The sequence below is a fragment of the Pongo abelii genome, chromosome 14 (assembly GCF_028885655.2).
Source record: "Pongo abelii isolate AG06213 chromosome 14, NHGRI_mPonAbe1-v2.0_pri, whole genome shotgun sequence".
Taxonomy (NCBI): Eukaryota; Metazoa; Chordata; class Mammalia; order Primates; family Hominidae; genus Pongo; species Pongo abelii.
Window position 1 is genome coordinate 98,133,908 of NC_071999.2, and position 25,170 is coordinate 98,159,077.

Sequence of the window (25,170 nt, forward strand, 5' to 3'; positions counted from 1 at the left end):
GGAAATCTAATGTTATCCCATCTCCTAGGACAGAAACAAAACGTAACGTGCCTGTTTTTTATTCAACATTTGTGTTTGAATCGTACTTAAAAAAAGAAAAACAACACAGGATAACCAAATTCAAATATTTTATGCTTCTAATCATCCTCAATCTCTGGGGTGGTGGGGAAGCAGTTTATGTCATTATATATTTAAGTGAAGTTTAAGAAAAAAGCTCAAATTCTGGAGAATTCAAAAGATGTCATTAAAAATATGTAACTAGAAATCAAGATTTTCAAGTTCCTCAGTATCTTTAATAGGTCCTTTTTTCTATGATGTGGGTTTTTATAATTAGTTATAATCATAAATAATCACTAAGAATTCAGGTTATTTTTCAACAGTATATGCCAATAAATATAAAAGTACATTTCTATAACAAAATCATTTTTATGAAAATAATTCCTTGTTTGAAACCCAACACAAAAACTAAAGGATGCAGAGCAAACCTTGATGCTTAAACTTAAAATCACGAATATGGTAGAAGGCACACTAACGGTTTCATTAGTATCTTCCTAAATATTGTTAGATTCTTTGGTACTTAATCAACAATGAAATATTGGTGTATGTTCAACTTTGTTTCTACTGAAAGAGAATTAAGAAACACATTACATTGGAAACACATTAATTTTACTAAAATATACATATATGCTAATAAAATCAAGTGCCTTTTTAAGGACATGTGTTGTTATTTATTATTGCCTTATACTCTCCAATTAATATTTCCTTCAAGTTATTACGTACACATACTCTATATATTATAACTTAATATATAAGTATGCATAAGTATATAAGCATACTTATAAATATTCATATTTTTGAATGTTTTACTATTATCTCTCTATAAATCAGTTCCAGAAATATTGGTCTTTAATATAGAAGACACAGCTTATGTACGTGATTGTAACAGATTATTGAATATTGCATAGGTGTATGTGAATGTGTGTGTGTATATAACTTGAAGGAAAATAATCCAAATCTTACTTCTTTTTTGCTACATCTTATGTAACTACAAAATATGAACCTAAAGTAAGAGAACAAATTCATGCAGAATATAATATGAATCTCTGTTGCTCATGTTTCTCTATGTCTAAGTGGTGATTCAGCTGTGAACAGGCTGGTCTAAAATGTCCGCTAGAGACTTTTCAGTGTTAAAATGGAGAGCTAATTATATGACTATGATGCGTGTTTCTGGCTAATAAAATGTTTTAGGTTTATGTGGGATCAATAATAACCAAAATAAATTTGTACAGATAAAAGAGGTGGCATTTGGCCGGACACAAGGAATATTGGACTCTAAACAAAAATGAAAGAATAGAACTGTACTTTTTCGTTTTCTTTTGGCATTCACTTTATTTCATTTATAGTGGCTAATTTTGCTAGTTTGAATAATGCGTTAGTTTTCTATTTGGTGTGATAACAAATTTCCACTACCAAGGTGGCTTAAAACAACAAATTATTATCTTCTAATTCTGGAGACTGGAAGTTTCATATGAGTATCACTGAGCTAAAATCAAGATATTGGTAGGACTATGTTTATTTCCAGAGGCTCTAGAGAAGAATTCATTTCTTTGCCTTTTCCACCTTCTAGAGACCACTCACATTCCTTGTCTCATAGTCTGCTTTCTTCATTTTCAAAACTAGCAACATTGCATTTCTCTGAGCCTTCTTTCATAGTCCTATTTCTTTCTTTGACTCTGTTCTGTCTCTATTCTACGTTTAAGAAACCTTGTAATTTCACTGGCTGTAAAATCCTATTTAACCTCCCTATTTTAAAATCAGCTGATTACCAAGCTTAATTCCATCTGCAACTTTTATCCTTAATCCACATGGCCTACCACATTCACAGACCTGGGGATTAGGAAGGAGACATCTCTAGGAACCATTATTCTGCTTAATGCAAGGAATTTTTAAGTTTGTTGTTAAGAGACAAATTAATCTATAGCTGTTACACCAATTTACATTCTCACCAACAGTGTGCAACAGTTTCAGGCTTTCTACATCCTCACCAACACTTGTCTATTTTTTTTTCGTCATAGCCATCTTACAGGTGTGAAGTGATACCTCATTGTGGTTTTTGGCTTCTCTGATGATTAGTGACATTGAGCATTCTATTCATATACCTGAGCATTCTATTTATATACCTGTTGGCCATTTGTATATTTTCTTTGGAGAAACGTCTGTTCAAATCCTTAGAACAATTTTTAATTAGTTTATTCTTTTTTTTTACTATTATAAGCTTCTCATAGAATTTGAAGATTAACTCCTTAACAAATATATGGTTTGCAACTATTGTCACCCATTCTGTAGATTGCCTTTTCACTCTGTTAATTGCTTCCTCTACTGTAAAGAAGACTTTTAATTTGTTACAATCCTACTTGTGTATTTTTGTTTCTGTTGCCTATGTTTTTGGTATCATATTCGTGAAATCATTGCCAAGACCTATGGCATGAAGATTTTCTCCTAGCAATTTTACAGTTTTAGGTCATACATTTAAGTCTTTAATGCATTTTGAGTTGATTTTTGCGTATGCCATAAAATAAGGGTCTAATTTCATTCTTTTGCATGTTGGTATCCAGTTTTCAACACCATTTGTTGAAGAAACTATTTTCTCCTAAATTGTGTAAAACTACCATATGATCCAGAAATTCCACTTCTGAGGATTTATTCAACGGGATTTATTCAAAAGAATTTAAATTAGGATCTTGAAGAGATGTTACCAGCATTGTTCATAATAGCTATGATTTGGGAACAAATAAATCCCCATCAACAGATGAACAGATAAAGAAAATATGGTATATACATGAAATGGGATACTATTCAGCATTTAAAAAGAAGGAAATTCTACAATACGTGACAACATGGATGAGCCTAGAGAACATTATGCTAAATAATAGAAGCCAGTCACAGAAAGACAAATCCTGTGTGACTCCACTTTTATGAGATATCTAAGTAGTCAAAAGCATGGAGTGAAAGAGTGGAATGATGATGGCCAGGCCAGGCGCAGGGAACTGGGAAGGTTCTAACCAGTGGGTATAAACTTTCAGTCAGGCAGGATGAATAAGCTCTACAGATTTGCTGTATAACGTTGCACCTGTGGTCAACGATAATGTGTTGTACACTTAAACTTTTATTAAGAGGCTAGATCATATTAAATGTTCTTTCCAAAATAAAATAAAAATCCTACTTACAAATATATGCTATTTTCATAAGAATATCAGTTATAATTCTACTTCTGTCAATAGCCTAACATTAGGCTTTGTCCATTTATCTATCTGTGTTTTAATAGTTATAGTACAGTTTGTATAAATCCATATAAACATATCCAAAATGAGAAATGTTCATCTATGCCAATCCATTTAGAAATTTCAGATTATCCCTTTCTCTTTTTAAGCTACATCCACCATTCCAATAATAATCATTTAGATTATTAGTCAAACTGTCCAGGATTCATTTTTAAGCACAGGCAATTTTGCTATAGTAAGGAACATTGATTTATTTCAGAATTTTTTTGCTTGTTTTTTGTTTGTTTTTGGTTATTTATTTTATTTTATTTATTTATTTATTTCAGACAGAGTCTCGGTCTGTTGCCCAGGCTGGAGTGCAGTGGTATGATCTCGGCTCACTGCAGCCACCGCCTCCCAGGTTCAAGTGATTCTCCAGCCTCGGCCTCCCAAGTAGCTGGATTTATAGGCACGTGCCACCACGCCCAGCTAATTTTTGTATTTTTTAGTAGAGATGGGATTTTGCCATGTTGGCCAGGCTGGTCTCAAACTCCTGACCTCAAGTGATACACCCGCCTTGGCATCCCAAAGTGCTAGGATTACAGGCGTGAGCCACCGTGCCTGGCCCAGAAATCTTTTGATTGTGTAGCAGTTGTGGGGGAGATTCTTGAAGCCAGTTTTTGTCCATAGGATTAGACTACTAAAAGTAAAAATAACATATGAATAGACTGGAAATACTTTAAAAGGGTGAAGCCTAAACAGGTGTTGGCTTCCTTTGCTTGTAAGTACCTCAAAGACATAGACTGTCTCATTCATCTCTGTATGCCTGTGAAATTACATTGAGTCAGGTACGTGGTGGATCTTAATAATTGTGTGTTTAATAAATAAAAGCATATATTAAAATATTTGACTACATTTTTTAATCAAAAATTAAATAATAAAATATTAGGACCTGTAGTTACTTTTAAAGATAAAAGAGTGCTTAGTTTATATCTTGTAATATCTACTACTTTTACAACTAAAACTCCTAGAATTTTCAAAATCAGCCCCAAATATAAAATAATAACTTTAATCTGTAAGTGTGAGATAATCATTTTAATTGTTAGCATTCCTTTATAGAGTGTTGTAAAATAACATCCTTGATATAAATAAGGGCAAATGAGGTCTTAAAAGTAAGTGTATGATAATAATAAGTACTCAAATATTGATTTTAAGTAAATTCTAATTAAGATTCTTAACAATTTATAGTTGGACAGTTTTTCCCAAGACTACACAGGTCTCAAGAACAAAAGACAAAGATAAGGCTTTTAAAGTGATTCTTTTTTTCTCTTCTCTTCCACCCCGACCTCTCCCCCAAAACACTTCTGAGTACACAGAGAAAGACTACAAATTTCAGAAAGAGGAAAGGAACTGTCTAAAATTTAGTTTTCTTCCCTTCACTTCCTCATGCCCAGCTGATGGAGAAAGTCCATCAGCTCCTAAGCAGATAAGGGGACAAAGTAGTGAGAATTCCACGTCGGAAGTAGTCAGTGAAGCTGATGCTGGGGTCTGGCTTGCTGCAGGTCATGTAATGTAAACTATGAAATGAAAGTAAGGATCTCAAAGAATTGGCCCAACTGTGTCAGCACTTGCCAGTGCGTGTACAGAGAGAGAGATTTTGTACCCTTTTTGTCCATGAGACACTTCCATCGTCTTTGGTGTAGTATATGCATGTCCATTATAAGTCTTGGTTTTACTTATTATTGTAGATGATTATCTCTTTATATACAACCATAATTCAATATGATCCCTGATATTTCTGGTAATGCATAGCTAAACCATTCTTTTTAAAATTATCTGAGGCAGTGGTGTATACATACATTTTCATATGTAACAGGAAAATGCTGTAGTAAAGTCAGTTTTTGTGAATGTCTTGGTTCTTGGGCTGTTTTGAATCAAAATTGGTGTGAAAAAATAATTTTAAGAAAACTATTGCAATAAAATACCAGATCCTGGACAGATTTGAATGATCTCTAATTATAAACAGTACCTCCACAGCACTTCCGAGCAGGAGTAGAATTGTAACAAAAATGATTGCTTGTAAGTAAAGACAAGGGGATCAAAGAACTAAGAATGTTTTTCCAGCATACCTGTCTTTCCTTCTTAAAGTGTTCTAAATCCTTGTTTTTCTAGAGAAGTGGTACATATTATTGTGGGAACAAAAACTTTATTCAGATATTTTATTCATAACATATGCAAATTATTTATTAATAATGTATAGTTTCTTTAGATAAATATTTCTATATTTTGCATATTTGATAATATATGTATTAGATTATAAATTCCTAAGTCCAAAACCAGACTGACTGACTATTTTTTTAAAGTAAATTCTAAGCAAAACAGAGTTCTCAATACTTTCACTAAGGTAAACGTAGACCCTACTTAAAGGTATCTTATGAAATAGTGAATTTTTTCTTTTTTCTTTTTTTTTTGTACTGAGCTAAGCAGCAGGCCAAGAAGATATTTAATTGAATCATTAATCATAGAACTTGCAGGATCTGAGTGGCTATAGAGCCACGCAAATAATGAGGTCCAGCTACCTTATAAAAATATTATCCTATTTTATAATTGAATTATATTGATACTTTATTTTTCTTAAGCATACCTACTCCAGTGTTGCCAATCATAAGATCTAATGAGAATATGTTGTTAAAAAAGTCTTTGCTCTTATCAGGATTAATGAAAAATTATTATTGGTGAAAACTGATATTAGTTGGAAACATTGTATTGGTGGCTAGACATATACAGCTTACCACATTTTTGGAGGTGAAATAGGAAAACTAGCTCTGTGTCCATAACAAAGATTCCTTCTACCAACACGTTTCAAAACTATGAGTCTAAAAATTTCAGATGGCTAGGTGTCAAGTGATTTGTTTTGATACCATGGGTATTAGTAATTTTAACAGAACGTTTTAAGAATTTCATTTAAGTATTTATTTGACTGATCAGTGCATAGCCTGCCACTATCTTCACAGCTGGATGCAAGCATTGCAGTAACCTAAGCAAAATTGACTAGATTTTACAGTCACCAATGAATTAAATTGTAAAACAAGTCTTTGTTGAAATCATGAAAGAGTCATGTGAAAATAATTGAGTCATATCTGGTGTTTTATCTCCAACATTAATAAGTACATATTTTCCTTTTAGGAGAAAGGCGAAATAAAGGAATTGCAGAGCTATCAATGAAAGAAAATACTTTTGGTGGTTTTAATTTCCACATATGCTGATTTTTTAGCTAAAGGGAAAACTGCCTGTACATTGTACATTATGTTCTCACTTAACATTGTTGATAGGTTCTTGGAAACTGTGACTTTAAGCAAAGTGATGTAAAACAAAACCATTTTTTTCTCATCAAAATTATAATGAAGTGACAATATTGAAGGAAATTACGATATTTGAGGCCCTGCTGTACATTGTTTTGGTTAAAGTCATGGTTTTCAAGAAACTATTGACCTTAAGTGAGGACATTCTGTTCAGTGTTTGAAATGTACAAGGTGATTTCACAAGCGTTTTATCGTATTATCTAAGTTCATTTCCACAATATCTCTGTAAGTCTCTGGGGTAGGGATTATTATAGCTATTTAACAGTTGAGAGGACTGAATCTGAATACCTTTAACTAATTTTGTTTTTAACCATCTCCCATGACTTCCCAGATCTTTTCAAGGGAATTTACACAATTTCTCATTGCAAAGGCACTAAACTTACCCATTCACTTAACAACATAATAGATGAATAAAAGCAGTGAATGGACGTCCCTGAGATAACCAGTAAGGAGTAGGTGGCAGATCCAACACTGCACACAACGGTCACTTGTTCAGTGACAAGACTACCTTCCTTCCCCACAAAATACCAATATGTCTTATCCCATCCCACCTAAAACATCGATATGCAAAATATTTTTTCTTCAAAATGGACATGACTGATAACAAACAAAACTGGAATTAAACTAACTCCTCAAATTTCTTTTGAAATATAGAGGTTAGTAAAAAGTAAATGTCAATAATGTTAGGGGTAAATTTGGAGGGAAATACTACTACAAACTGCTGGCGGATTCCTAATGATAAGTAGAGATGCTTAGCTGACTTTCTGTTATAATCCGTGTTTCAAAACAGAACACTATATGATGATTAACATTTTTTAAATGGTTTATACCTGCTTGCATGGGAGGGAGAATCTCACTACATAAAAACGAACTTCTTATGACTCATGAAATCAGTAGCACTACTATAAATCATAAACCTGTTAAAAATAAATTATTTAATATAGAAACAGCAGGTCCAGCTGTTTAAATATCATATAGCATATGGAGCTTAGTAATTGGATTCAAATGGTGTCTGTCACATCATTTATACTTCTGTTAGAGTGTTGCGCTTCTATAGGGAAGGACAAAGTAGTTCTTGAATTGCTATTATGCTGAGTAATTTTCTTTTAATTTCAGGTGACTGTCTCCCAGATTAATTTCTAATTGTCGAATTCAGTCGGTTTCCTCTGAAAAATAATCTAAAATGTATTTGTGCTGGGTAATTTCACTGAATCATTTATCATGTGCTTTATTTGGCTTCAGATTTCAGCCTAACGTTTACTTCGTATTTTATATTTGTATTTTGTTTGTTTGTCTTTTAATATTGAGCATTTCTACCTTAAAACAAAGTTCACTTAAAATATAATCTTGTCACTCTACTAACTCTTTTGAATATCTGTGGTAAGAACGAGATAGAGAGGAATGGGAAAAACAGAGCAAAATTACTTAGTTTCCAAATTATTATAATAAAAAAAAGCAAGTCTCTCTAGTGAGAGTTGAAAAGCTGTTTCCTGATTTAGGATGTGGGAAGCTATCAACGGAGCCAGAACAGAGACTAGAGTTATATTCCAGGATGTTGGTGGCAAGAAATTCATATACGGTAGAATGTGTCCCGGTATGATTATATTTGTTCCCTGAACCTGGCTTCACTGGTACAACACTTCATTAAAATTACTTGTGTTTGTTTGGTTTTATTTAATTTCAGACTTGTGAGCCTTAACTCAAACTTTCTCATATAACCTGGAAATCTATATATTTATCTAATTTCTTGAAGATTTTTTTTTACTAGCTCAGCATCATCATTTAGAAATCATTACACAGGTAGTGGGGTAAGAGTAGATAAAATAAGTCATCTTTGTGAGGAAGAAAAAAGAAGGGGGAAAATGCCATTGCTGGAGCCTCTATACCATAATGAACATGCACTAGGTATGAAACTTACAGAAATGCATCAGGTCCTCAAAACTGATATTCAGTGAAATTTTGACAATGTTAGAGTTCAGTTAACCTCTAAGTGGTATTTGGCTTGCGTTGTCACATTCATTTCTTGACATTCAACTGCTGTACGTTGTGTCTTGAGATGGCAGGGGAGGGTCATCTGCGAGTTTCATAATCCAGGCTAGCAGGGAGAAGCCAGGCTCTTTCCTCTCACTTCTTCCACCTTGGACAGCTTCTCGAGTTCAACAGCACGTGAACCACTTCCTTGGCTCCAGCTCCTTCTGGGCAAGCCCAGTGTTTCCAGCTTTTGACGGGTAAACTCTGACACCCCTGTCTTCTGCATTTGTTTCTCTAGGTTTGAGGACAGTGTGATTTATTATGCAATTAATGTGTAGGTTGACTCATTGCTGTTTGATTTCTTAGTGTTTCTTTCACCTGTTTAACCAACTCCCTGGGTTAAATTCCCTGAACTTCAAACACTTAGAATGGTTTCTGTTTTCTTGGATGGATCTTGACTGATGTAATCTCAAACATCAGCTTGATGTTTCCACAGGGATATAGTAAAACAGATGAGGTATACCAGTCTCCTTCACATTAGATATCAAATGTGACAGCCTCAGACACCCTTGTATGAAAGTATACAATATAATTTTGCTGACTGAACAGCAACAGTACAAATATTGAACAGAAAGAAAAGAAGGGTATTAATTGAAGATGTTTTGAAAAACCTTACTAGTACTGAAAAAAAATAGTTTCATAACTTTCTGACCCTCTGTCCATAGCACAAGACCACAGAAAAATGAAGCCCTAAGTTGGGGACTCATGAATTTCCTGTTCCAATAGTTGCAGTCTTACCTGTTATGTTCTCCACCACCCTTTCTTGTTAAGTTCTGTTAAGTTCTCCACCATCCTTTCCTCTTCCTTCTGTTGCATTCATTAATGTAATCCTTCATTATTTCTCAGGCCCTATAATTATTTTAGATCTTACCCCCTTCTTAATAACTTTAACTCTTTCCAAATTAGAAACAAACACCATGCAGGTTCAGTAACAATCATCTCATTTCTCCCCAAAGTTCCTTAAAGTGTTGTCTGTAAGCACTGCCTCCATATTGTCTCCTCCCCCTACATACATCGCAACTCTCTAAGGCTTCTACCCTAACACTCCCCACAAACTGTTCTATTAAGGTCACCAGTGACCTCTGCCACTGTATCTAGTAGACATTCTCAGCATTCATATTGAGACAGCCAAGTACAAAGAGGACCCTGAAGACTGGCCCGTCTACTGGGACGAATGCGCACTGGGGTAGAGCCTCGGGAAGTTCACGCCATTTGCAGCGGGGAAGAGCCTGGCGTCTTCTGTTTTTGGGGTGGTTACCTGGGGATTCAATCTTTGAGACCAGAGCCTGTTAACCAGAACCTCTCTCGCTTTGCTGAGTTTTTTTCTTTTTGCCCAATAAATTCCATTTTACTCACCCTTCAAAGTGTCTGGGAGCCTAATCTTTCCTGGCCATGTGACAAGGACCCTGTTTTTAGCTGAGCTAAGGACAAAGTTCTACAGCAATTTTTCACGGCCTTTTTACAGGTTTTGATGCCTCTTTGTGATCCCTCATTTGATTTCTGGCACATTCTTTTCTCTTGGCTTCTATAACACTATGGCCTACTGGTTTCTGTCTTATTTCCCTGCCATCCCCATTCAGGTTCATGCACTTTACTCAGCCATGGCGTGATGTATTTCCTCAAGGCTTACCCTTAAAACCTCTTTTTCTTTTAGCTGCGTGCTCTCTCGTTGAGGTATCTTATGCTTCATTACCATCTTCCTGTCTTTGAATACCAAACGTCTAACTCCAACTCTGACCTCACCTTTGAGGTCCAGACTGGAGGTCACAAAGGTATAGAAAACCAAACTTTTTCATGTAATGACTTATTTTCCTCTGGGCAGATACCCAATAGTGGGATTGCTGAATCAGATGGTAGTTCTACTTTTAGTTCTTTAAGGAATCTTCACACTGTTTTCCATAGTAGTTGTACTAGTTTATATTCCCACAAGCAGTGTAGAAGTGTTCCCTTTTCACCGTGTCCACACCAACATCTATTATTTATTTCTGTCTTTTTTTTAATTATGGCCATTCTTGCAGGAGTAAGGAACAATTCGCAATTGCAAAAATATGGAACCAGCTCAAATGCCCATTAATCAATGAGCAGATAAAGAAATTGTGGTATATATATTATATATAATATATAATTATAATTATGTTTTCTATATATTTTATATAATATATAATTATAATTATGTATTTTATGTATTATATGAATATAAAATTTATATATTATATATACTTTATTATATAAAATAATATATATTCTCTATATTTTATATATCTTATATAATATATAAGATATATATGTTGTACATTTTATATATTTTATATATTATATAATATATATTACATATAACATATATTTTATATCTTATTTAATATATATCATATAATATATTACATATAACATGTTTTATATATTATATAATATATATTATATTATAAATGTTTTATATATTATATAATATGTAATATATGTTTTATATATTATACAACATATATTATATTATATATTACATTATACATATTATACATATTATATATAACATGTCTTTTATGTATTATATAATATATATTATCTATAACATATATGTTGTATTATATACTATATTGTATAATATATGTTATATAATATATAACATATATTTTATATGTTATATAATATATAACATATACATTTTATATATTATATAATATTATATATTATATATTATATTATACATAATATATTATATAATCTACATATTATATAATATATTTTTATATTATATAATATATATTTTATATTATATATTATATAATATATATTTTATATTATATATTATATGTATTATATAAAATATATGATATAATATATAATATGTATTATATATAACATATGTATTTTGTATATTATATAATATATGATCTATAACATATGTATTTTATATAATATATTACATATATAATATATTCCATAACATATATAATATAATATATTCCATAACATATATAATATAATATATTCTATAACATATATAATATAATATATTCTATAACTCATATAATATAATATATTCTATAACGTATATAATATATTATATGCTATAACGTATATAATATATTATATTCTACAACGTATATAATATATTATATTCTACAACGTATATAATATATTATATTCTACAACGTATATAATATATTATATTCTACAACGTATATAATATATTATATTCTATAACGTATATTATATATTATATTCTATAACGTATATTATATATTATATTCTATAACGTATATTATATATTATATTCTATAACATATATAATATATAACATATATATTATATAACACATAACATATATATTATATAACATATAACATATAAATTATATAACATATAACATATATATTATATAACATATAACATATATAATATAACATATAACATATATTATATAACATATAACATATATATTATACAACATATAACATATATATTATATATTATATTATATAACATATATAATATAATATATAACATATATATTATATATTATATTATATAACATATATAATATAATATATAACATATATAATATATTATGTATTATGTAATATATAACATATACTTTATATGTTATATATTATAAATATATGTATTTTATATATTACATAGTAGTATTCCATCAGATATATATTATATATAATATATAATTATATAATATATATAAAAATTTATATGTAACGTATATTATATATAATATATATTTATATAATATATATAAAAATTTATATATAACATATATATATAAAAATTTATATATAACATATATATATATAAAAAATATATCTGATGGAATACTACTCAGCCATAAAAAGGAACAAATTAATGGCATTCACTGCAACCTGGATGGAACTGGAGACCATTATTCTAAGTGAAGTAACTCAGCAATGGAAAATCAAACATCGTATGTTCTCACTCATAAGTGGGAGCTAAGCTATGAGACTGCAAAGGCATAAGAATGATACAATGATACAATGTACTTTGGGGACTCTGGGGAAAGGGTAGGGGGGTGAGGGAGAAATGACTACAAATTGGGTTCAGTGTATACTGCTTGTGTGATGGGTGTACCAATATCTCACAAATCACCACTAAAGAACTTACTCATGTAACCAAATACCACCCATTTCCCCCCAAACCTATGGAAATAAAAATTAAAAAAAAAAAAAAAGCAGAAACAAAAACAAGAAAACTCTGCTTTTTACCTCCTCCCTGCACTAGTATAAGTTTGCTTCAGTATTCTTCAACCAAGTGAGTGGCTTGTCTCTTCTTCCAGTTTCACATGACCTAAAACCTGGTCTCACCCTGTTCCTGATCCAGCATTAAGATCTGCTTATCACCTATTTTCGCACTATGTATCTAAGGCATTGCCTGTATGTGTCCTCTATTGTAATTAAAACACACAAATTCATACCACTATAAATTCAATGCCCTGTCTGTCCTCTTCCAAGACAGCAATGGAAAGACACGAAGGTCCTTAACATGGCCAAGGAGGCCTATATTGTCTGTTTCTCTCAAGCTTCAGGATGCATGATTTCTCCCCCATTCTCTGCCCGTCTGTCACACTACAGGCATCAGTTCCTTGATCATGCCAGTGTTTCTTCCATACACATCTATCCAAGCATCTCTTTCTCCCTGGACTGGTTTACTCCTTGCCTATGTTAACCCCAAATTATGCTTAGCGCTATCTCCAGTACTACCTCCTCAGGGAAGCAGCCCTTGTGTTTTTCTACCCGGGCTAGTTATTGTCTTTTGTCTGTGTGTGTGATTCCCATTGAACCATATCAGTTTCCTTCAGGGCACTTTTTAGGAATGATATGTTTATGAGTGGGATCATTTGTTTATATCTCAACCTCAAAAGCATGTAACTTGAGTAAATAGAGTATTTGATTTTGTTCAACATCTTAGGCAAGTGCTTTCCAAAGGATCTGGCACAGAATTGAGTCTCAATAAATATTTTTAGAATAAAGGAATGAGTATTAGAGTTGGAAAAAATCTTAGAGACATGTAATACAATATCTTACTCAAAGCTTGTATCTTAATGCCAGTGTCATGAGGTTCAAGAAATACAAGATATCTTAACTGATCTGTCGCAAAGTAGTCTCATTAGACCTTGCTCTTCACAAGGAAATTTACCACTGTCTTCTGTGTCCAACTAAATGGGCACATTATGCTTATTCCCACTGAACATAAGAGGAAGACAGATTGCCACTTCCTTTGTTGGAGGTTGAAAAAGTATGTACTGTACATGATACATTCAATCTAATTTCCAGGCAATATTTATACCTTTTAAATATGTAAGACTCTAGGGTTTTTTTCCCTCTCCCCCAGATTCTTCAGTGTCAATATAAGTAAAACAAGATTCTGAAGAGTAAATTTAATTAAGTTATGTGGGATGCTTTTAACTGCCTGATGTTTAAGCAGAAATAGATTTCCTACCTCAGTTTGAGTGTTGATCTTGATATAGGGCGGAGTCTGCATTCCTTTCAGTAGGAACTGCCAATAACACAGACTAGACTGGTAGAAATCTCAGTAATGTACAAGGCATGAAACAAGGGAATTTTAACTTAGCTGGCCACTAATAGCTGTGACCACCGGCCTTAATTTCATCATTTGAAAAACAAGGGGATTGTTTTGTAATAACCAATAATTTTAAACAACATAGTTTTCCATTAAGAGATAAATTAATGAATAAATTATGGTGTGTTCATTACATGGAATACTATATAGCAAAGAAAATGAAGGAATGACAGCTAAAAATCCTCCAACACAATGGATTTGTAATGCTAACAAAACAAGAAACAAAATCATATATATACTATAACCTCATTCATAAAAAATTTATAATTTAATATGGCAAACTAAATTATTTATGGATGTATAATAAAATCAAAAGGAAAGCAGGTCAGGCGCAGTGGCTCACGTCTGTAATCCTAGCACTTTGGGAAGCTGAGGCGGGTGGATCACTTCAGGTCAGGAGTTCAAGACCAGCCTGGTCAACATGTGAAACCCCGTCTCCACTAAAAATACAAAAAAATTAGCTGGGCATGGTGGTGAACGCCTGTAATCCCAGCTATTTGGGAGGCTCAGGCAGGAGAATCACTTGAACCCAGGAGTCAGAGGTTGCAGTGAGCCAAGATAGTGCCACTGCACTCCAGCCTGGGCAACAAGAGTGAAACTCCATCTCAAAACAAAATTTAAAAAAAGGAAAGCAAAGTAATAAAAAATACGGTAAAGTTAATAAGAGAGTCATTTCTACTAGTGCAAGGGCAGGAGTTTTGATAGGAATGGATACAATGGGGGCCTCTGAATTGAAAGAAGCTTACCTGTATGTTCACCTTATATTTATTGTGTTAAATTATACACTTTTATTTCATGTCCTCTCCTGTCTGCATATTTTATTGATGATAGAGTGTTGATTTTTAAAGAAAACTTCATATAATGTTACACTTTCAGTGGATCTTAGCTTAAATTTAAGATCCGTTGAAAGTGTAACATTATGTAACTCTAAAAATTGTTTGGTAATTATTTGCTTTGGCATCTGTTTATGTTACCTCTGAAGACATGTACTTATCATAGACTCCATGTTCTATTACGGTACATTTTACTTCCTCAATAAAAGAGGCCCACTTAGCTGAATTCTATCAAGATTCATGGTTGGTTTGACACATAAAATAGTTGCTTACACAGTATTTAAATACCTTTGAATTTCATAACCAATATTGAAATAATCGGTAAATCTCATGTAAACATTCGAGTTGACTTTTGTGTTGTGGTGGCTGGCGCCTGTAGTTCCAGCTACTCGGGAGGCTGAGGCAGGAGAATGGCGTGAACCCGGGAGGCGGAGCTTGCAGTGAGCCAAGATCGCGCCACTGCACTCCAGCCTGGGCGACAGAGCGAGACTCCGTCTCAAAAAAAAAAAAAAAAAAAAAAAAAGTTTAGAGATGAGGCAAAACTGGAACCTGTTCCAAGATGACACGGGGCACGGGACTTTCAGCTCTTCTTAGCTCCGATTCTCCCATTGCTTCCTTTCCCTGGCAGTGTCAGTTACACTAGCATTGTGTTGGAGTTCTTGGCATAGATTTTATTTTGTTTATATGTCTTTTATTCTACTTTTACACACAGGGTGCTCTGATCATTTGTTAACTGTCTTGTCCCAATTGGCATTTTAGTTGGGATCACTACCCTATTTCTGTTTGTGTTAGTTCTCCCACTGGTATTGATCAAGACCCTTATTTCTCTGCCTTTGCAGAAAACCATCTCTTTGTACATTTTGTATAAATCATCTCATCCAGGAAATGAGATTAGCCATTTTTGAACTGAAAAAATAATCCATTTATATGGAGACTGTCTTTTCAATTGATGTAGAAAATAAGAGTATTAAAAATTTAAGCCTTCTTCAAAAAATTTCTTAAAATGTATTGTTAGCATGGCAGATGTTTCTTTCTGAGGAAATGTTAAAAAAAACAACAACAATGTTCACCAAAGCTACCTGATTTAGTGAGAAGCTTTTTGTCTTCCCTGCAGAGATCTGAGCTCAAGTCTTCCATTCAGTTTTTAATCTTACAGCATTTATTCTCTTTCAAGACTTTCCAAATTGCCAATTCATTGGATTTTGTTTATCACCTTTTCTACAAAAGCCCATTTGTTCATTGACAGTTGCATTATAGGTTAAATCCAAAGTAAGGCTGATAAATGAATATTCAAACTGGCCCCCAGGGTTGTTTTTAGTTTGATAGTTCTATCACATCAACCATATGTAAAATCCATCTTCCAGTTAAATGTGGCTGCCTTTTCTGTGTCAGAGATTATTTATTAGTCTATTGTCTATTAGTCTTGATTAACAGGAAGTTTTTGATCAAGCAGGGTTTTCTCATCGCTGGTTGCTTATACATCAAACAGTCTTTTGCTATGGATTTGACTTATTAATGGTTTTACAGCATTGCTATTTATCTGTTTCATATTCCTTCTATAACTGGATGCAAAATAAATGAAGCAAAGCTTGGCAAAGATATCATTTTATGGGATAGTGTTATAACAATTCTACATTTACAGAAGGTGCTTTGATGTCTAGTTACTGGCCAAAATAAATAGCATATTTCTGATCAAGTTATAGCAAATATTATAAAATAAATTCTTAAGGAGCTTTCTTGATTCCTCTCATATGCTCATTATAAGGGTCATTCGTTATAAAAACAGAAGTTGATTTCAAGCTGTTTGAATCAAGGCATGATAAGAAAACTAACATAAGCTTTAGTTTTGCTGTGAAATAGATTTTGCTTCAAACTTTATTTTGTTCTCCACACTTAATATTTAATAACCTTTCTACTGAGTTTCTGTTGACTCCTCCCTCAACATAGATGTCAAAGCAGTAACTCACACTTAACATCTCTCAAACACAACTCTTTATTTTTTCCTGTATCTCCTCCTACTCCAGCCTTAAACATCTCTGTATATTGTATGAGTGTTTATGCAGTTGCTCAGAACAAAAATTAGTTAACAAAGATCTGTTATACTTGTCTTCATTAGTTCATTAACTAGTACCTTCAGTATATAACCACCATCTGTTATTTCTCTCCAACTCTTCCTATAATGATCTAGTATAATTCTTTACTCTCTCCAACTTAAAATACTATAGTAGTCTCTGAAGTACCTTCCTACTCCTTCCTTACTTTTTTGTAGTCAATTTTTCAAGGAGCAGTCAAAATGGTATTTTTTTAAAATGTGATTCCATTCATGCCATTTATTTGCTCTACTCTTCCAATGATTTCCCATTATGCTCACAAATAACCAAACTCTGTCTCTTTCTTCTAAGGACTTTTATATTCTGTCTATTGCCTAACTCTCTGACTTTGTCTTCTACCTTTTTCATGATGTGTGCATGCACACACATGCTCATACACACACATGTGTATGTGTGCACACACATCTTGCTTACTTATTTACCATCTCACTGACTTCCTTGCTATTCCTCCAAAATACCAAGTGTATTTCTACCTTAGGGCCTTTATACTTGCTGCTCCCTGTGACTGTAAAACTATTTCCCTCAGCTATTCAGGAGACTTGCTTTCATACTTTATTCAAGGACCTGTTTTACAGTCACCTCTCTAAGAAGTCTTCCCTGACTGCTTTATTTAACATGAACCTTGTAAACCTCATCACCATATTTCTATATATTGACCCTGATTTGTTTTCTTAATAGCAGGTACTATTTCCTGATATTATAGTATATATTTATTTGTTTGATTTGCATTTACCCCGCTGGAAGGTAAACTCCCTGAGATATGGGATTTAGATTCTTTACTAAATTGCTAGGGCCTAGACTAGTGCCTGACTGGCACAGGGGGAGTCCTTAATAAATATAAATTCAATAAATGGCTACATAAATCCCTGAAACCTATAAACCAACTATTTAAAAGCTCACAGTATGAACCATTATCCTATGTGAAACTTAGATGGCAAATATAAATTTCTCCTGCCATAGTGGATTTAAGAAACCCTCATTTGCTGATACACAGGTGGTTGTATTAATTTTGGGCCTTTGAAAAACTTTGGATTTTACTCTGAGTAACATGGGCAGATACTGGAAGATTTTGAACAGATTTCAGGAGAATCATAGGGCCTTCCTTATCTTCAAAAATGATCATTCTGGCTGCTTTGATAAGAATAGGCTAATGGTGACAGTGATAAGGGTAGATACAGAGAAACCCACTTAGGTTATTGACAGTATTGAGGTGAAATATGATGGCAGTGGCACTAAGTGTTAGCAGCAGAGGTGGTGGCATGTGATTGGCTTATGGATATATTTAAAAGATAGTCATGGAATTTCTGTTAGATTTTCTGTAGGATATTAGAGAAAGAGAGGAATTAAGGGTCACTTTAAATTTGGAATGATGGCATTGACACCAAGGTGTGACTACTGTGGTGTAACAAGTTTTGGGTTACCAGAGATCGGTACTAAAGTTTTTATTGTACATTGAGGGAGAAACATTCATTAGGCACTTGGTGTATAAGATTGGAGTTTATGAGCACAATCTATAGTAGATAGATACATAGATAGATAGATCCCTGTTTGGGTGGGGCATGGCATGTTCAACTCTGTATAGTGTAGATCTATGTAGTATAGATCATGCTCATAAACTCCAGTCTTATACACCAAGTGCTTAATGAATATTTCCTCCTCAATGTACAATAAACTATATATATTCCTATATTATATATACTATATATATTCATTACTATAGTATAGATCATGCTCATAAACTCCTGTCTTATACACCAAGTGCCTGATGAATATTTCTCCCTCAATGTACAATAAACACTTTAGTACAAATCTATACAGATAGATAGATAGATAGTATATACATATATTTGACATGTCTTTGGCATATATGTATTACTCAATACCTTGAAAAAGAATGGGTTACCAAATGAGTGAATGCAAATAGAGAAGTGAAAAGAACACAGTCAGGACCCCAGGAAGCTCTAACATTAAAAAGTAGATGAAAAATGGAGAAGCAGACTCATTAAACTGAGAAGAAAGCATCTAAGGAGGTGGCAGAAAAACCATGTGAGTGTGTTTTCTTTCAAGTCAAATGAAGAAAGGATATCAGAGGAAAGAATGATTAGCTATGTGAAATCTTGCTGGTAATTCACTTAAGGAGATGCTTGAAATTTTCTATTTAATTAAGCAAGAAATAATTGGTGACTTGATCAGAGCAATTTAAGAAGTGTAGTGGGAGTAAAGCCAGACTGCAGTGGGTTTGGGAGCGAAAGGGAAGAGGAGCATTGGAGCCTGTGGCTCTGGTCAGTCGGTCTGAAGATTGTTGCCAAAATTGGGAGTAAGAATTGGAAGAAGCTGGATAATGAAAAGTTGTTATTATTTTTTCTGTTTTCTCTTTTACTGTGTTTTTTAAAATAGAAAAAGTAACAGCCTGTTTGTGTGCCAATGGAAATCATCAGTAGAGAGTGGAAAATGATGGAACAGAGTAGAAGAGGCAGCAGGACTTCTATAATGTTGGGATCGGGAATTCAGTAAACCCTCTCCTCATCATAACAGCAGTGTAACTGTTGGAAATTTTACAATAATGATTAGAAACTCCAACACTCATTTAATATCTCTGTAAATTGTGCTAAAGGCATAAGTAATTAAGGAAATATTAATTCAAGAAAATCTACTAAGTTTCACTAAGAGCAGCAAAAGTTGGTGGCTGTATTAGGCTGTTGGAGCTGCCATAACAAACTACCACAGGCAGGGTGGCTTAAATAATAAAAATTCTTCTCATATTTCTGGAGGCTAAATGCATGAGATCAAGGTATGGGTAGGTTGATTTCTGATGCTTCTCTTCTTGGCTCACAATGGATGGCTGCCTTCTGGCTATACCTTCACATGTTTTTTTTCTATGTGTGTGCACATGTCTGTTCAAATTTCCTCCTCTTGAAATAAAATTAGTCATATTGGATTAGGGCTGACCCATATGGATTCATTTTACCTTAATTACCTCTTTAAAGGCCTTATTTTCAAATACAGTCACATTTTGAGATCTTTGGGTTAGGACTTCAACACGTGAGTTTTGAGGAAAGGCACAGTTCAGCCTGTAATATCGTTTGAGTCATAACCCACTCCACAGCTCTGCCAAGGGGACTGATTTTATTTGAAACAGAACATGGAAAACTGTGCTTAAGGATGTTGACAAAAACAGTGAGAATATTGATGGAGAGTAATTAAAATGAGCCTCTTAGTTCCATAATACAACATAATCCTCAAATAACATCATTTTGTTCAACATTGTTTCATTATAACATTGACGGGGGGAAAAAATCAATTCCTAGCCAGGGCCACAGTATGTGTGGAGTTTGCACTTTCTCCTCAGCTGTGTGGGTTTTCGCCAGTCTCTGGTTTCCTCTCTCAGCCCAAAGAGGTGCACGTTAAGTGCATCTCCTAACTAAACATTCCCCCATCTGAGTGACTGGGGTGTGTGTGTGAGTGAGCTGCAATGGAATGGTGTCCTAACCAGGGGAGGTTCCCACCTTGCACCCTGAGCTGTAGGGAGTGGCTCAAGGCCTGGCCACCAGAAAAGCAATAAGCCGGTTAGAAAATGAATGAATGCATGAATACAAAGTATTGTAAAATAAAAATTCATGTAGTCTACGATAATCATACAAATGCACAAAAATAAACTGGGTGGAATGAAGGCGCCCAGTGAGCCCACCCTATTTCTCGTTTGGTTTTGAAACCTGTGGTGGGAGAAGGTGCTCCTTACAATTTTCACTTTGCAAACATTTACTCCTTTAACCCACTGCTGCTACAACTGCCATTACTCCTGATTCACCAAAAATTGGGGAAATAATTGTTTTTAGTCATCTTTATCAAATGTATGTATAGCTCAAACCTATTTCTGTGTTTAATATTTGAAGTATTTTGGGTCTTTATTTAGAAGTTTGGTGATGTTTTTGTGAGCAGAATTATGCTGTAGGAACTTAACTCTTATTTATTTATTTATTGAGACAAACTTTTGCTTTTGTTACCCAGGCTGCTGTGCAATGGCACGACCTCAGCTCACTGCAACCTCCGCCTCCCAGGTTCAAGCAATTCTCCTGCCTCAGCCTCCCGAGTACCTGGGTTTACAGGCATGTGCCACCACACCCGGATAATTTTTTGTATTTTTAGAAGAGACAGGGTTTCACCATGTTGGCAAGGCTGGTCTCGAACACCTGACCTCAGGTGATCCACCCTTCTCGGCCTCCCAAAGTGCTGAGATTACAGGCATGAGCCACCGCACCCGACTTTAACTCTTATTTATATGAATTAAACAATAGTAAAAGTGATTTCATCATATGACATTTCACAAATGCAAAAGGTTGCATTTTTCAAGAACCTGTCAACAATGTTAAGTGAGGGCTTACTGTACAATCAAAATAGCCGAAAACTAGAATAGTCTTTGAGGATAACAATTAACCCTGAAGGTTGGGAAGGATGTGATCATGCACTACCAAATCAGGAGGAATCAGAACAGAATGTGAGGCCGACTTTAAAGCATCTCCCAACCTCACGCTGACCTTGACGGGCAGAAGACTCACTTGCAAAAGGTGCTTGCGTTTAACTTCTGACAAAACACTGAACAATAATCAACTCTAACCCAGGGGTGTCTCATAGGAAACCAGGCTTAAAAATAAAGTTACACTCATCCCTGACAGTCTAGAAAACTGCCTGCCCCCCTAAAGCTGTGTCCATTCAAGTGATTGTTATGAACTGAGCTGCCAGGCATTGGAGTTGTGGATTAATACCATAAGTCTAAATAAAAGTAATGATTACGCCTTTATTCATCCATTGCTATGGTATAGCAAAAGGCCAGAAAGAAGGTGCTGGCTCCCACAGTGTTCCATTCCTCAACATGAAACAACACTGGACGAAAGTGAGACATTATTAGCACATATGGCTGGAATGGTGTCACTGCTGAAGGAGCCTTGTACAAAAGCCTTCTGTCCTTTTGTGAATCCAGGGGTCAAGAAGCAGGGATTGGGGAAGTGGCTAGGAGAGGAAAAGTTCTAAGTACTGAATCAGAGTGGAGAAAGTGTCTTCAAGATTTTCCTCCTGCCTCTGATAAGGGTGTCTCTACAGAGGCACCTGGAGATGGGCACCTAATAAATAGTGCTCTCAATGAAGCACCTGGGATAGGTATGCACAGGTGCACAAGAACACAGCTGACAGGGGTCCTGAGTCCTGATGGCACCTCCCCTTAGAGACTGTGATGTGCTGGCTGTGCACCAAGCTTAGTATGGGGAGGGCCACTTCCCCCCATGCAGCCTCCAAGGTAAAGCCTTTTGATTCCCTATCCATGGAACTTAACAACCACATATAGGTTTTTGGCTACAAGCTGGATTTCTTAGTAGTCAGAGAACCATCAAGCTACTAGCTACTGATCCTTGATGACAGGTGGGGCAAAAAGTATATGCGCTTGGAACCGTGATAGCACCGGGGCCTCCAAGACATACATCCAACTGCAAAGGATAAAAATCCAACTTGCTAATAGGGCTCCAGCACAAGCTTTCACCAATAAGTGGGTTGTGATAACTCAGGGGTGATCCCTGAGTAACCTGGATCCCTAAGAGGTAAAAACAAATGGAAAAAAAAAAAAAAAAAAAAACCTGAGCAACAACATGTTTGAGAAGCCACGTACCATGGGGAAAATAGACTTTGCAGAACTAGTTCAGCCAAATAATTAATCAAATAAGCAAGTGACTAAGCGGAAGAAACACTGAGTGAGTGAGGGGTAATCAGATTTGCTGCGATGTATTATTTTAAATGTTTAATTAAAACAGTTATGAGATACGCAAAAACAGGAAAGTGTGACTCATGCGCAAGAAAAAAATCAGGCAATAAAAGCTGCCATTGATGGGGCCCATTGGTGGGCTTAGCAGACAAATACTTTAAAGTAGCAGCTAATTATGAATATGTTCAAAACAGTTCAAAGAACGAAAAGAGCCATAATTGAAAGAGTAAAGGAATGTCTAATGACAATGTCTCATCAAATGCAGAATATTCGTAAAAAATAAAAATTATTAAAAAGAGCCAAATAGAAATTCTAGAGTGGAAAATACACTAAACAGATATGAAAACTTCAGTAGATGGGCTGTACATAGATTTGGGTACACAGATGAAAGAATCAATGAACTTATAAATCAATCTATGCCAATCATATAATCTAAAGAAGACAGAGAAGAAAAAACTATGAAGGAAAATGAACAGAATATCAAAGACGTGTGGCAGAACATTAATTACACAAATACACATTTAATGAGAGTTACCAAAAGGAGAAAATAAAAATAGACAGAAAACATATTGAAGAAAATTGAAGAAATAGTGGTTGAAAACAAAGGAGCACATACGACAGTCACATTTATGGGCCTTTGGGAATTGTAAATTTCAATTGAGATGAGTTAGTATTGTTGTGTGTTATTCTCCAGCCACTTTCAGATACATCGTTCCAGTTATGAGATGGGGAAAAAAGCTTGTTTAAACCAGGGGTGAGGCTGTGCAAAGCAAGCAGGAAAATGTGAGGAGCAAGGGAAGAAAGGGGGTATAGTACACACGAGTGATTGTAATGGGCCGTGGAAATTGGTAAGGAGAGGATTTCTAGATCATCAAGCCAGTGAGGAACTGGGAAAGGTGATAGTATCAATGAATTGGAAGTCTTCATGTGCAACATAGATTTGAGGTGCCTATCAATGAGTGGTATTCATTTTATTGTTATATGTAGATCACATAGTCACAGTTCTCTGCAGACATTGCAGTTACTGGTCGTGACAAGCTCTGGGGTTTGCTCTTGGAAGGAGTGACTAAGGTAGATATCATTAGAATGGAAGAATTTAGGGAGCTAAGAATACAGGGTGTTGGAAAAATCATGTATATGTATACAGACATTGCCATGAGTCAGATGTTTTAATTGATAGGGTAGGAGTGAATCAGGAACCAAAACTTTTGAAGAATACATGTGAATGATCCTAGATGTGAGTAGCTGAGAGCAGTAGTTTCCTTTCCAGCAGATGACTGTTGAATCTTATAGGGTACATATGCAATTTGAATCCGATAACTTCATGTTCTCTTTTTCTTCATTCTGTGTGCTTAAAATTTGACTTCTTCTGGAATAATTATCAGTGCATAACAAAATGTGTCCCCTTTGACTTGAACCATGGAGAGTCGACAGTTATGTTTAGTTCAATCCCCTTTGCTCTCATAAGCTCCCCAGGTCCTGGCATTATTCTTCTTAGTTCTACCCTGTACAATGTTTCCTGTACCAGAAAATCTATACTTTGTCACCTATTCTTAACCTGTTATTTGTATTTCCATCCTGAATCATTTTAGTGACCACTAGACAAAGTATTTAACCACATACAACAGACTATTCTTCATAAGAATACATCTTTTTTTAAGGAGTAAAACTTACCCACAGGTTAACTAAAATGGTTATGAAAATAAGGCCCTAAGCTGAGCTTCTAGAAACAGCCCTGTACTGAGCAGAACTGGACTGCCACACAGCAGCTGCCTCTACATGGACTGGGGAGCCGTAGAATCAGAAGCTGTCATCATAGGTGATGTCTCAAAAACTAGTCAGGACATTGTTTAATGTGAATGCTGGATAGTTGCCTCTGCCAAAACTAACGTGTGTGTTTTACTTTGCCAAATGACTCGGTTCTGAATAGGGATCTTGCACTACGATATCTGATTGGCAAAACATAAAACCTGGCAGCAAGCGTTCTAGGAATCGTAGTTTTTTCTGTCCAGCTCTGGCATGCCAGAAAGCTGTTAGGGTGGATGTTGAGAGTATTACACCTTATCAACCAGCTTTTAATATAATTTGAAATATAGTAAGATGTTTAAATGCACTAATAAAATTTGATCATACCAAAGACATAACCCATCCAGATATTGATGTATTAATTCCTAGTATTTTCCTAAGAGAGTTTTTAATAGAAAATTTTCTTTGAATATG

At 34.4% G+C, this 25,170-nt stretch overlaps 1 protein-coding gene across 4 annotated transcripts in view; it reads left to right on the forward strand.

The window, feature by feature from the left end:
• Window positions 1-25,170, forward strand: part of GPC5 (glypican 5) — a 1,453,242-nt gene that overhangs the window by 623,298 nt on the left and 804,774 nt on the right. Inside the window, exon 7 of one of the 4 annotated variants that reach the window (XM_063714991.1) lies at window positions 21,210-21,507. The exons of the other annotated variants lie outside the window; for them this stretch is intronic. Within the exon in view, the coding sequence (XP_063571061.1) occupies window positions 21,210-21,347 (138 nt within the window). The 3' untranslated portion in view covers window positions 21,348-21,507. Of the gene's footprint in view, window positions 1-21,209; window positions 21,508-25,170 lie in introns of those variants that run through there. 4 annotated transcript variants of the gene reach the window in all.